Source organism: Acipenser ruthenus, chromosome 21 (assembly GCF_902713425.1).
Source record: "Acipenser ruthenus chromosome 21, fAciRut3.2 maternal haplotype, whole genome shotgun sequence".
Classification (NCBI taxonomy): domain Eukaryota; kingdom Metazoa; phylum Chordata; class Actinopteri; order Acipenseriformes; family Acipenseridae; genus Acipenser; species Acipenser ruthenus.
The window spans coordinates 1564350-1576949 of NC_081209.1; the positions used below are offsets into that span (position 1 = coordinate 1564350).

General features: G+C 44.4%; 1 protein-coding gene across 1 annotated transcript in view; it reads left to right on the forward strand.

Annotated features, from left to right (window-relative positions):
* The first annotated feature begins 1044 nt into the window (after positions 1-1044).
* The window catches only part of LOC117428490 (acetoacetyl-CoA synthetase), a 28731-nt gene continuing 17175 nt past the window's right edge, over positions 1045-12600 (forward strand). Inside the window, exons 1-9 of the mRNA XM_058994200.1 lie at positions 1045-1311; positions 2400-2503; positions 3119-3239; positions 4688-4801; positions 8582-8679; positions 9129-9243; positions 10202-10283; positions 10500-10650; positions 11802-11882. Coding sequence (XP_058850183.1) covers positions 1176-1311; positions 2400-2503; positions 3119-3239; positions 4688-4801; positions 8582-8679; positions 9129-9243; positions 10202-10283; positions 10500-10650; positions 11802-11882 — 1002 coding nt within the window. The 5' untranslated portion in view covers positions 1045-1175. The remainder of the gene's footprint in view (positions 1312-2399; positions 2504-3118; positions 3240-4687; positions 4802-8581; positions 8680-9128; positions 9244-10201; positions 10284-10499; positions 10651-11801; positions 11883-12600) is intronic.

Below are 12600 nucleotides of genomic sequence, written 5' to 3' on the forward strand. Positions count from 1 at the left end.
GACAGCAGGTATTGGGCTCAAGGTGAGCTTTTAAAAGACTAAATGAGATTTTTGTTTTTATTCTGACACTGTATTGCTATTTCATTTGATGTATCCCTCGTTTAATTTTGTAGTGCTGCTTTACGACTTTTTTTAAAGGCTATTGAGGTGTGCAGAGACTCTTACTTCCACGTAACATTCTGATTTCACGGCTCACGCCCTGTCATCGGCCTCTTCTGACTGGAGCTGCAATGATAAGCAACAAGGAACGCCCATTCGAATGCAGCAGTATCTCGTGATTGGGCACACCCCTAAAGTCTAGCCAATTCTTGTACTCTGATTGGTCACGCCCCCTCTCTGATTATTAGAACAATTAGGTAATGCATTCACAGCATCCGTCCATTTTTATTGGCCGAGATAGATTTTATTCTGATTCCTTCGCCCCGCCCCCCAAGGCGAGAACTCTCAGCTGATGTGGAGCCAGGTTTGTTTCATCCAATCACAGCACAGCGTGTGAGTGTGGTGCGCTGCTGAACGGTACCGCTCCGCTCCTCGTGTGGCAAGGCTGAGGCGCTCGGTCTGTGTTGAGAGAGCTTCTCCTTGCTGGACCCGATGGAAGGGCGAGAAAGATACTGCCACGTTATTACAATAAATGCTGCACACCTCCTACTCTTACTTTCTGTTATGGTGACGTTTACATACCATGTCGGCTTATTACAGAAAATCACCGTCGGCACTGTGAGAATTATATCCATTTATCTATCCGTCCATATAACCGATAGTTGCTTCAGTAGTCGTATTATTAACTTGTTACAGGTCTATTGGGATTCCCCGTCATTTTCCCCGTTTTATTTTATGTAAAACTTGCTGTGCTTTTAGTTAAACGCTCGCTATATAAACTCACTGTGAGGCATTTTAGACAAATAAAACCGGTCTATTTCTCAATGGGGAGGGACACGGAGGTAGCGTGTGTTTGTGGAGGTTCTGCGCTCTACGGGGCGGGGCGGGGAGGTTCGGGGGCGGGGCGGGGCGGTTCGGGGGCGGGGCCTGCGCGCTGTCACACAGAGGCTGTTATTGAGAGCTTGTCAAGGAAGTGCAGTGACATTTCTTTCAGGAACCTGGAAGTGTTGGGTCTGATCAGAGCTGTTACTACCCCGAGAGAAACGTTTTATCCAGGTTCCAGGGCTACTGCCATCATGTCCAGAGACACAAAGACAACAATGGGCGAGGAGATTATGGAGTCCAAGGTAATGTGGTACCCAGACTCCAAGAAGAATACCCAGATGGACAAATTCAGGTCAGAGGTGAACAGAGATTTTGGATTGCAACTGGGTAAGTGGTGAAGTATACTAGTGTAGCGTCAGCATGCACAGCACACGATGAATGATGTCAGCTCTGGCGCTTCATTCTTATATTGTCGTCTGGTGCCTGGGTTCTTGAAAACAAGCAAGCTAAATGAGACCATGTTTTTTTTTTTTGTTGTTTAGAGACTGTATTAATGCATTAATAATCTTAGTGTTAATAATGTACTGTATTGTATGTTTCTGAGTTATTAGGTCGAATCTAAAAAATATAATTTTGCAAATAAATGAACATGCAACAAAATTAATATTAAAGTATTATTTAATAATAGTAATAAGAATCATAATCGTAACATTTAACTTTTTTTTTTTATTAGGATCATATAAACGGGTTTACATAAATACTGTCATTTGAACTGAACTAATCGATTTTACAGACATGTCCCCATTAGTTTAGCTTGCAGGCTTTGCCATCAATACCTGAGGATAAGCTTCTTCTGCAGTATAAAATCAATCTTGATAATAATAAATTTCCATTGGAAATGATAAGACAGCAGAGTAACACCACAGTGCTGCAGTGGAGTAATATCTCTATCCAGGACTTTGCAATAGCAGCACTGGTCTGGAGCAGACTCTTCTGAATAACTCCAGTGCAGCAGCTGCCAGCTATTCCTGATCGATCAGCCAAGCCTGATCTACAGGACAGGGACTGTGTAAACACTCCTTACTGTATGCAAATGAAGTGAATTGGTCACACAGTGGCATGCCATGCCTTGTAAATCAGTGAGTGTATGAATGGGTAACACATTCCTTTAGTGTGCAGCTTGAAGATACAGTCAAGCTTGGTTACTGTCAAGATTCTGCTGACACACTGCATGTTAACAAAATACTGATGGATTTACAGTAAGTCTGAACAGAGAGCTTGCCATACACTTGTGAACTCTTTGGTACACCGGAGAGCCTTGATGATATTTGTGGACTTTTATTAAGATCTAACTGTATTTACATTTTTGTTGTCCCATTTACTGTAATACATTTTTCTCCAAAACCTTTAATGAAAAGGAGGATGGTGGACTTGCTCCGATTCTGAGCCTGATGCTCTTTGTTTTGTGGTTCCAGCGAACTACAGTGAGCTGTACCAGTGGTCTGTGGAGAACTACCCTGAGTTCTGGGCGGAGGTGTGGCGGTTCTGTGGCATTGTGTGCTCTCGCATGTATGAGGAGGTGAGTCTGTTTTCAGTGAGACAGACTGCTAGTTTGGTTTCCTAGAGAAGAGTTTTATATGGGCTGTCAGATTGCAAGGTTGTTCAGAAATAGGCAGCAGCCATCATATCGGAGCCTTGACTGTCACAACTCATCAGGACGCTGGAACTTATTTCATCTGTCAGCACTTGTGTGTGTTAACATCCTGAACACGCTCCACGTAGAAATGACTTCGTCTTCCACCCCACACAAGGACATGATATTCCATGGACTCTATTTCATGCTGTTCATGAAAGAGTATCAGTATTTCTTTAGCTTTGATGCCCGTTTTTATCTTTTCATAAAAGACGGGCATCAAAGTTAGGCACATCATTGTGAACATATTTCAGTCAGGGCTTGGTTTGATCAACCTGAATCCAGCTGTGACTTATCCTGGCCATCTCCTCAGCCTTGTACGTTCCAATGACCAGTTTTGTATTTACAGCACAATGATCTGGCAAGGCTTGAGAATGCCATGTTAAAGGCTGTGCACAAGAGGCAAGCCACAGAGTTGAGATGTAAAGATAAGGCATTGCCTCTGCTCCTCTAACTCTTCCTTCCAGGACAGCAGCTCACAGGCTCTTCTGTTATTCACAGGTGGTTGACCGGACAAAGAGAATCTCTGACGTTCCTGAATGGTTCAGAGGCAGCCAGCTAAACTACGCCGAGAATCTTCTGAAGCACAAAGATCAGGACAAAATAGCTCTGTATGCAGCAAGTGAGTGCGTGGGATCACAGTCCATCACGTTAGAGCTCAACGAAAGGCTCTTCTCTGCAATATGTTTGTTTAAATTTTCTTCCAAAAGTAACACAGCAGCATATTTGTTTTGAGTTACAAGAGCAAAAGTCTCTGGGGCATCAAAGCTCACAACCACTCTACCTAACGTATTGAAGTATTTAAGAGTAAGTAGCTTCAAATGACATGCTTCTCTGTGGTTCTGAGTGATTCTTTATAACAATGAATTGAACCCTTCTGTTTCTTTAAGGGTCTTTGACCTGAGTTCAGAAACTGCTCCTCCGTTCTAATTACCAGCCACACTACATCTGAAGAGCAGCTCCTAAACTTAGCCCAAAGCACCTTGGCACAGCCGATGTAAAAACACACACCTGCAATATATGAAAAAGTACAGATAACCACTCAGCATCTATGCAAGTATCTGATAAAAAAGGCAAAGCAGCCAGTAAAAAGAAAATAACATGTACTCGCGATTTCAAATGAACAACACTGCGGAAATTTCAAAGGGATTCTGAGATGATACGAAGGCAGTACCTTGACGTGCTTGTTTGATGGTTTATCTTGTTTTCCCCATTCAATGCAAAAACAACATCAATGTGATTATAACAATTATTCAGTGGTATCGTCTAGTAAAGTACATTGCGCAGATAGCAGTCATTTTAATTAGCGATTAAATGGAAATAGCTAAGATGGGTGCAAATGAATATAAGTTCCATGTGCATACTGTGCAGAGTGCCAGTGCTCAAGATGGTGTGGTTTTAAATAGAATACTGCAGCGTATCCAGATTACTTACGATAATCTACTGAATTTGAATTCAATTTAAAGCTTTAGTGCAGACTTACTCATTCCTGCTGGCAGTGTATCTGCAGCTGGGCCTCAGATTTAATTACGCTGCTTTCCAGGAGTTAAACATAATTTGATTTTACCCAGACACTTACTGGGGAGCAGAATATTACAGACTGTTAGCTGGTTTAATCAGACCCTGTAATGCTAAATTGATTATAAAATAATACTCCAGGTGAATGTGGCATGTGGAACTTTTTAATCAGACGTTTGCTGACATGTCATGAACCAAAATGCATCATTTGTGTATTATTTAGATTTGTTGGGTGTACGTTCGGATTGTCATTAGTGTGTGTGTGTGCGCGTGTGTGCGTGTGTGTGAGCGTGTGTGTGCACGTGCGTGCGTGTGTGCTCATGCTATAGACCAAACTTCTAGTCTTTGATACTCTATAATTGTTTGTGTTGCACAATATGGCTGTGTAAGTAATATGCAAAGAGCAATTTCCGAATGCAAGACAATTGCTTGCCCAGCTGGCTATGCCACACAGGTTAGTGTTTAGCTGGTACACTGCAGTTCCAGCCCCTGCACTGGATGCTGTCAGTGCTGGCATGCTGTTGGTCCTGATCCCCTCTTTGTGGCCCGCAGGGGAAGCGAAGGAGGAGATCACCAAGGTGACGTTCAGGGAGCTGAGGCGGGACGTCGCACTGTACGCTGCTGCCATGAGGAAGATGGGGGTGAAGACGGGGGACAGAGTGGTCGGTGAGAAAGCTCTTCTTTATCCTCACACAGTATGACCTCAAGGCACCTACAACCATGTCATAACAAAGTATAAACTAGAATTTGTTCCTGTTCTTACATGGTAACTACCGGGGGATTAAGTGTGTGGTATAGCATGGAAATGGCTGTTACACCAAGTAACAAGACCCCTTTCACAAGTGCATGTCTATGTAATTACAATGAAACTACACTGATAATTACCTGGTTGTTACAATGCAATTACACTGATAAGTACCCAGTTATTACAATGTAATTACATAGTGGTTCATGTGCTCCAATATAAAGCTCTTCCCAAACTGTATTTAATCATTTGAAACAGACTTACTTTAAACTGCTCATGAGTTAAGTGCTTGTATAACAGTGCCTCAGCAGAGCTGTGTATTTTGGCGCAGTGTCCCCCCAGCCCGAGTCTTGAAGAGTAATTGCAGAGAATGCCCTTCAGCTTTAGTTGATGGATTGCATCTTGCTTAACAGCAACCTCGTCATACCAGCACTCTAGTAGATTGCTCTTTCACGCAGCGCCTGTCTGTTATATTTCTGAACGGGAGCTCAGGCCAGGTATCCTGGGAATGGGAAGGCTGTGATGGGAGCGAGGTGGTGCCGAGTGGCTCACGGAATTTAAAACATAACAGGGACGCTAGGTAATGCAACGAACCTGGAGACCTTGCAGTTTGCAGAACTGACAGATCCCTGCCAGAGAGCAGGGCAGGCCCTCTGCACGTGAGAGCTGAGTGGACCAGAGCCTGGGTTATAAGCCACAGAGAGGGGGAAGCTTTCATTGGCTGCCTGGGAGCAGTAGACTTGGCCAGGCTGTTCCCTGGGGAGTGTGGTCAGATTGCCAGCACAGTGCAGACTGCTTGGCCAGCCAGGGCTCGGCTCAGAGCTGCACTCTTGGCAAAGCACACAAGATGTGTGTGTGAGTTCAGTGAATGGGGTTCTGTTAGAGGACGGGAGAGCGTACCAAACCAGAGTTACAGTTTAGAATTGGCTTCATTTAGTTTTTTATACTAAAATAAAACGGTTAAACTTTCAGGACAATTCAAGCACACCTCATAAGGAAAGACCCTACGGAGATATGTAACATGAACAGTTTTATTAAAAGGGTGCAAATTGCATTTAGTTTTTATCCTGTTTAATTTGTTTTTAGAACAAATTAGGACTAAAGGTTCTTATAGAGCCAAATTGAACAAACTTTTATAAAATCTGACCGTAGAATAACGTTGAGTCTGTTTAGTTTTTATGAATTCACACACGAACAGCGCAGTGTCATTAATGATACACTTCTAACTGTATCTTTACGCGAAAGTGGCATTTGTTTTTTAAATGAGAGAAGATTTTATTTGTGGCCTGATGTTCATTTTGGATTAAACCGTACCATAGTACTAGTGGTTTGTTCAAATCCATACAAAGCAACATATTACATGCCTGTAACCTGGCAGTGTCTCATCCTTTGTGTTGGTGACACGCTTTCATTCTGCAAAGAGTCCTCACAGCAGCTCGCACAATCAGACAGCCAGTTAACCTTTATTCACGTTCCACAAAAACATCCCACTGAATCAATGTGTCCAATTGATTCATTGTTTATTAAACAATGTGCTTCCGAAAGCAGCTGGTGTTTAAAATAGCCTAATGTGAACCCATGTTGCCATTTAACCTGACCTTCAAAAAGATATCATTTACAAGGAGAACTTGAGCTAAGTGAGGACAATGTACAGGACATGCCCCAGAAAAATACGAAGCTGCCTGTTGTTCTGTATTTCAACATGAGGGACTGAGGCTTTTCATAACGTTCTCACTAGATACTCCCACCACTCCCACAAACTGCTAGCATTGCTGTTACTCAGTCCATCAGTAAATCAGTTAATCAGCTGAGTGAACTAAACTAAGTAAGCAATCAGCTAAACAAACAGAATCATAACAAGCCTCAGTGTGACTCTCACTCACGGGTGTCTGTTTGAAGCCTCTGATGAATTCGCATTTTTAGGTCAGTGGCTATTCTTAGCGGACAGTTGGCACTTTGATCTTGCAGACAAGCCGAGTGCACATAATTACCCAGCATGCCAAGCGGGGATCTGCGTGGCGTTGGGGGCATGGGACCTAGACAGAGAAGCAGAAGTGCTCTCACAGGAAGCTCGGGCTGGCTGGTGAGAAAAATGCTGATGCTGTCCATCAAAGTGAGGGCAAAAATGACTTGGTCTGTGTGCTGTTGAGGTTCTGGAGTTTGGAATCCTAAGGTATAGCACACTGTGAGTCATTGCTCACTAAGATAGTTTAATAAACAGTATAGTGTGGAGCATAGCAGGGCATCTCTCAACAGAGCTGGCATTCTTTTACATGGAGAATGCAATGCAGTGCTGCACCCATGTGAGGGTAAAACACGTTCCTATTGAAACAACAGAAAACAGCAATTACAGGATCCAGCAAGTCATAGTGTTGCATTTGAAGTCTTTACAGATATGAAATGACACACCCGTTAAAGCATTGTAATAGGGGCTGCTTATAACAGACACACTACAATAAGGAAATACACATTTCAAAGACAAGTGCAACCCATTAAACCATGCAACACATTCTGATAAGCTATTGGTACAATCTTTATAGATTTTCTAACTGTGTCCCAGGTTACTGTATTTGTTGGCATACTTTAGATTGTTGCTGTGCATAATACACCCTGTTAATTGTGTTACTTTAGCACTGTGGATGACTACCAGGAACCAAGCAGGCAGAGTCAGGTGTGAGACCAAAGGCTGCCTGAGTGGCACGGAAGAGCTCCTCTTTTAAAAGTTTCCCGTGGTATACTATAGTAAAAGTGTAGTAAAGCACAGAGCAATCAGGATGGGTATGGCGATAACAAACTGGGTTAGCCACAGTATGAACACAAAATCAAATTAATCTGCCAAATGAATGGCTCTAAACTTTTGTACTGTTCCACTGCTCTGAGGAGATGAATGACTTGAACACACGCGTCGAATTTCATATCGTGACGCACAGTGACACTTGCGAGACACTCCCTGTGCAGGTATGAGGAGACCAAGCTAACACCAGCACTGCAGGACACCTGCCTGACGCACAGGGCTGCAGGACCAGCTGGCTCGGAGCCAGTAAAGGAGCAGGATCTAGACTGTGGGATAGGCTGTGTGCAAACAGCTCGAGGAGGTGTTTTGTTTCAAGTGTCAGTATAAAAGCAAAGGTTTATGGTTTCTGAACCAATCTAGTGTTATTAGATATCTCCTATGACACCCATGGACTTGCTGATAGCGTGGCCCTGAACTGCACTTCCGTCTGGTCCCTGGAGGGGGCGCTGCGGGGTTTAGTCAGGGGACTGCAGTGTGGAAGATCTCCCCAGGTAACTTCCATATCTTTTATCTAGGCCAAAAACATTGGCCGTATACAGAACCTAACTGAAACCGTTTTGCCCAAAATAACCAAAAAACTAAAACAGAAATGAAGGCGGCTAATGATTAGCAAAATAGATTGTGACTCAATCTATTTTGTCAGTGCATAGGTGCTTTTAGGGTCAGTGTATAAAATATCAATGCGTTGTAAAATGTTTTGATAGTTTATGAAATGTAGTCGTATGAGAGGGCCTGAATGGAAGTGGAGGGATGGAAGCTGAATGCAGGAAGCACTTTGCTGGCACAGGGAGTTCTAAATGCATGGAGACCTGATGATCTGAACGGCCTCTTCTGTTCCTCTTCCTTCAGTTCTTGTGCTCTTGGCAGTGAGGCGCATGGCTGCTCACGGCTGGGTTTTGCTTTGCAGGTTATCTACCCAACAGCATTGAGGCTGTGGAGGCCATGCTGGCAGCTGCGAGTATCGGAGCCATCTGGAGCTCCACTTCACCCGACTTCGGGGTCAATGTGAGTAGCTGCAGCCTTGTGTTTCACTCAGGGAGCCCGGGCTGTTGCAGTATATAAGGTGCAGTCTGTACTGAGCGCCATGTGCATTTCTTTGTCTCAGGAGTTGTCAAACTGGGGGCCGAGGGGTGTGTGGGGGGGGGGGGGGGGGGGGGGTAGCACAAAAGCTTCCAGGGGTCACTGCAGCACCAGCAAAGAGAAACCAACAGCTACTGGCTGCAGATCTTTTGTAGACTCCGGTGACCTCCAGTGGACACATTTAATATTGCCTTTAGGCTCCCTTGGTCTTGGTAGACACATGTTTAAAATGGCTTCATGTGTGTCTGCTAGATGAAGACGTTCCTTTAGTTTAGTGCAGATCCCGTGACACGCTCACCCCTGGTGAATGAGAAGGTGTCTCCCTTGTGTCTCTAACGCCTCCCTGTCTGTGCTGTGCTTCTCTTCCTCAATAGGGAGTCCTGGATCGGTTCTCCCAGATCCAGCCCAAACTCATCTTCTCCGTCTCTTCGGTTGTGTACAACGGCAAGGAACACGACCACATGGAGAAACTCCAGAGCGTAGTCAAAGGTAGGCTTCCCGCAGATAGCTGCTGCTCCTGGGATATTGAGGCTGTTTAAACGGGACAGATCCACAGAAATTATCAATTTTCAGAGGATTTGGAAGCTGAGAACTAACCAGAGCTGGGAGATTCTAACCAGGAGTTATATTCACCTGTTTAGAGATTCCGCCTGGACCCAAGGCTGCTAAGTAAAGGTTTAAAATCAATGTTCTCTTTCCTCTTATAAGCATCAGCAACACTGCTCCGCCCTCGATTGTGCTGAAGATCTTCTGCTTGTTGTTTTTTGTTCTTTAATTTGGTTTATGTTTAAAAATTCAAACTCATCTCTATAGATGAAAAGCTGCTTCTTCTACTTGGTTTCTAAGTTCAAAGCCACTCCTTTGATCCAGCTGCAGTCAGACCATGTGATCTGGAGCACAGGTACCAGGAAAGAATGTTTATTTGTGATCTGAAGTGCTGCATTTGAAATGTTTTGCATACCCTGAATAAAGTTAATAACCAAAAAGCTATCAGCAAAATGGAAGAGGGGCCAGTGATAATGTTAAGAGTGCTAATATGGATTTTAAAGCCTTGAGGTTGATATGAATCAAATGCCCTTTTAGGAGGACAAGGTTACCATGCTCCTTCCCTCTCTGTTAAGGCCTCATTAAGGCCTCAGAGCTTGGATGCTGTGTGCCTGTTGATACAGCAGGTGGAGCTCTAGCCACATTTGTAAAGTGCATTCGAGAAAATATGCTCTGTTCACAAAACTTTTTAAAATATTGTTTATCGTCACTCTCTTAAGTTAAACAGTGCTTTAAAAAAAACTGAAACTAATAAAGAATCTCTGAAACAGATGAAAAGAGTTTCATGAACTGTAACCTTGATTTAATTTTAAAAAAAAAAAACACTCCTCAACAGAACGTTCTTTGAAACAGTCCTGTACAATCTGACAAAATCTTCTTTCCTCTTCATCTGTATCTCTAGGGTTACCTGACCTGAAGAAGGTGGTAGTGATCCCGTATGTCCGTTCAAGAGACGCTACAGATCTGTCCAGAATCCCGAACAGGTGGGAATCAGCCAGGATGACCATGTGCAGGGGAGGGGAGGGACTCGTAACCTCATAGTGCTGCCAGTAGTCCCCTGGGCATGCTTGTTTTGCTCCCAGGGTGATGTAGTGGCTAGAAGGTGGAGCTGCTGTGCTGTAAGGCAGTGCTGGAATGCGGTGGATGTAATGCTGAAGAGGCAGTGCTGCTTCTCATGTGTCTGTCTCGTTGGGCTGCAGTGTGTTCCTGGAAGACTTCTTGGCGATGGGAAAAGAAGGAGACCAGGATCCACAGCTGGAGTTCGAACAGCTGCCCTTCAGTCACCCTCTCTTCATCATGTACTCCTCAGGAACAACCGGGGCACCTAAATGCATGGTCCATTCTGCAGGGGTAGGTACTGAGGACGGAGGGGCACCTAAATGCATGGTCCATTCTGCAGGGGTAGGTACTGAGGGCGGAGGGGCACCTAAATGCATGGTCCATTCTGCAGGGGTAGGTACTGAGGGCAGAGGGGCACCTAAATGCATGGTCCATTCTGCAGGGGTAGGTACGGAGGGTGGAGGAGGCACCAGGGCACCTGAATACATGGTCCATTCTGCAGGGGTAAGGTTAGTGACACATAAGACTGTGGCCTCTGGGATATACACTGTATATAAACGAACGGGAAGCAGAGTGTGGGTGAAGTAACGAGACCCATTCGTTGATTGTATTAAACCGTCTATAGATCAAATGAAAAGGGCTGCTTGTTTCAGATCTCGAGTCTGTAGCTCACTGCTGCCTCTGAAATGCCGGAGTCACGTCTTCGGAGATCCACTGGGGGGCAGCAGCGCCCTGTCTGACAGGAAGCTGCTTCACTGGCATTCGCATTAACAAGTTCTACATGCACGTCACAGTCATTTTCACTGCAAGGTGTTGCTTGACTTCAGTGAGAACAGGGAATGTATTTCTTTTGCACTGAAATCTCACAGCATGTGATATTCGTCGAGGGGCTAATCAACGTACACTTTAAAATCGTGAAACTCTTTGCCTCTCCTATTACACTTACAAGCTACTGTGAAACTGTTCTCTTTATTTTAACATTTCTAAGCTGATTTATATTTTATAATTTTCCAAGAAAATATAATGTTTGTGTTACACTGACTAAGTCATCACTATGTAACTGCTGGCTGGCGTAAGTCTTTTTTGATGATCAGACTGGTGTGTGTTCTCATAGACCCCTCGGCACATCTTTTGGCTTGCTCTGATATTGATGACTTATCAGTGTAACAAACAAGAGCATTTCTATGGAGTGATCCTTTTGCACTTTACTGTGCTTTTTGCACAGTGTAAGACTTTGCAGTGCAGCCCCTCTTAACCTCTTCACATGACAGCGTGGAAGTGGTTTGGGATTCTGTTTTCTGGCCACTCTAATAATAAAAAGACAACCTGAACAGTACATTAAGAACTGCTATAGTGGAGGAGTGGAGGGGCGAGTGGCACAGTCTGTAAATCTCTCTCTCTCCCTCTCTCTCTCTCTCTCTCTCTCTCTGTCTTCTCCATAGGGCACCCTCATTCAGCATCTGAAGGAACACATTCTCCATGGCAACATGAGCAGCAGTGATGTCATCATTTACTACACCACTGTAAGTTTCCTGCAGTCCTGTCCAGTCCAGTCCGCTCCTGCTTCACCCTCGCTCTGACTGGCAGGGAGTGGGCAGCTAAGGGTTCTCCCATGGTGGCGATGCCATGGCTGGGGGAGCCGAGACCGCAGTGGCTGTCTCTGTCTGTATCTGCTCTGCGAAGCTCTAACCCACCCCTGCTAGTGGTCATTATCTGGCTGGATGACGCTCATGCCAACTGAACAACAGCACTAAACGCTTAGCACTACCCTGCTGAGGAAACAGAAGGATGAGCAGGACTTTTCTGAGGATGTTTTTAGAGCCGCTTTGTCTCTCTGTTGTGTGGTGCATGCTTGCCACAGTGTTTCTTCTCAGTGTCCATTCCTGCCCTTTACTGTGTACCCATGTTTCAAAGTTAATCAACACTCAAGTCATGCAGTAAATCAGTAAAACTTGAAGTTAATTGGATACCCTCAAGCTAATGCAAATTATTATTTAATTATTAGTTATCATATTTTGCTGTTGCCTCATTGCCCCAGAGACTATGAAATACACCACGTACTTGAGGTCGTTCATTAGTCATATTTAACTTGGTGTAACACAGAAGCCCATTTACAGAACTATAAAACTGATTGTTTGTCCATTTCCTTCTCCCTTTCCCTCCCTCTCCCTCTCCCTCTCTCTCTCCTTCTCTCCCTCTCCCTCTCCCTCTCCCCCTCCCTCTCTCTCTTCCTCTCCCTCT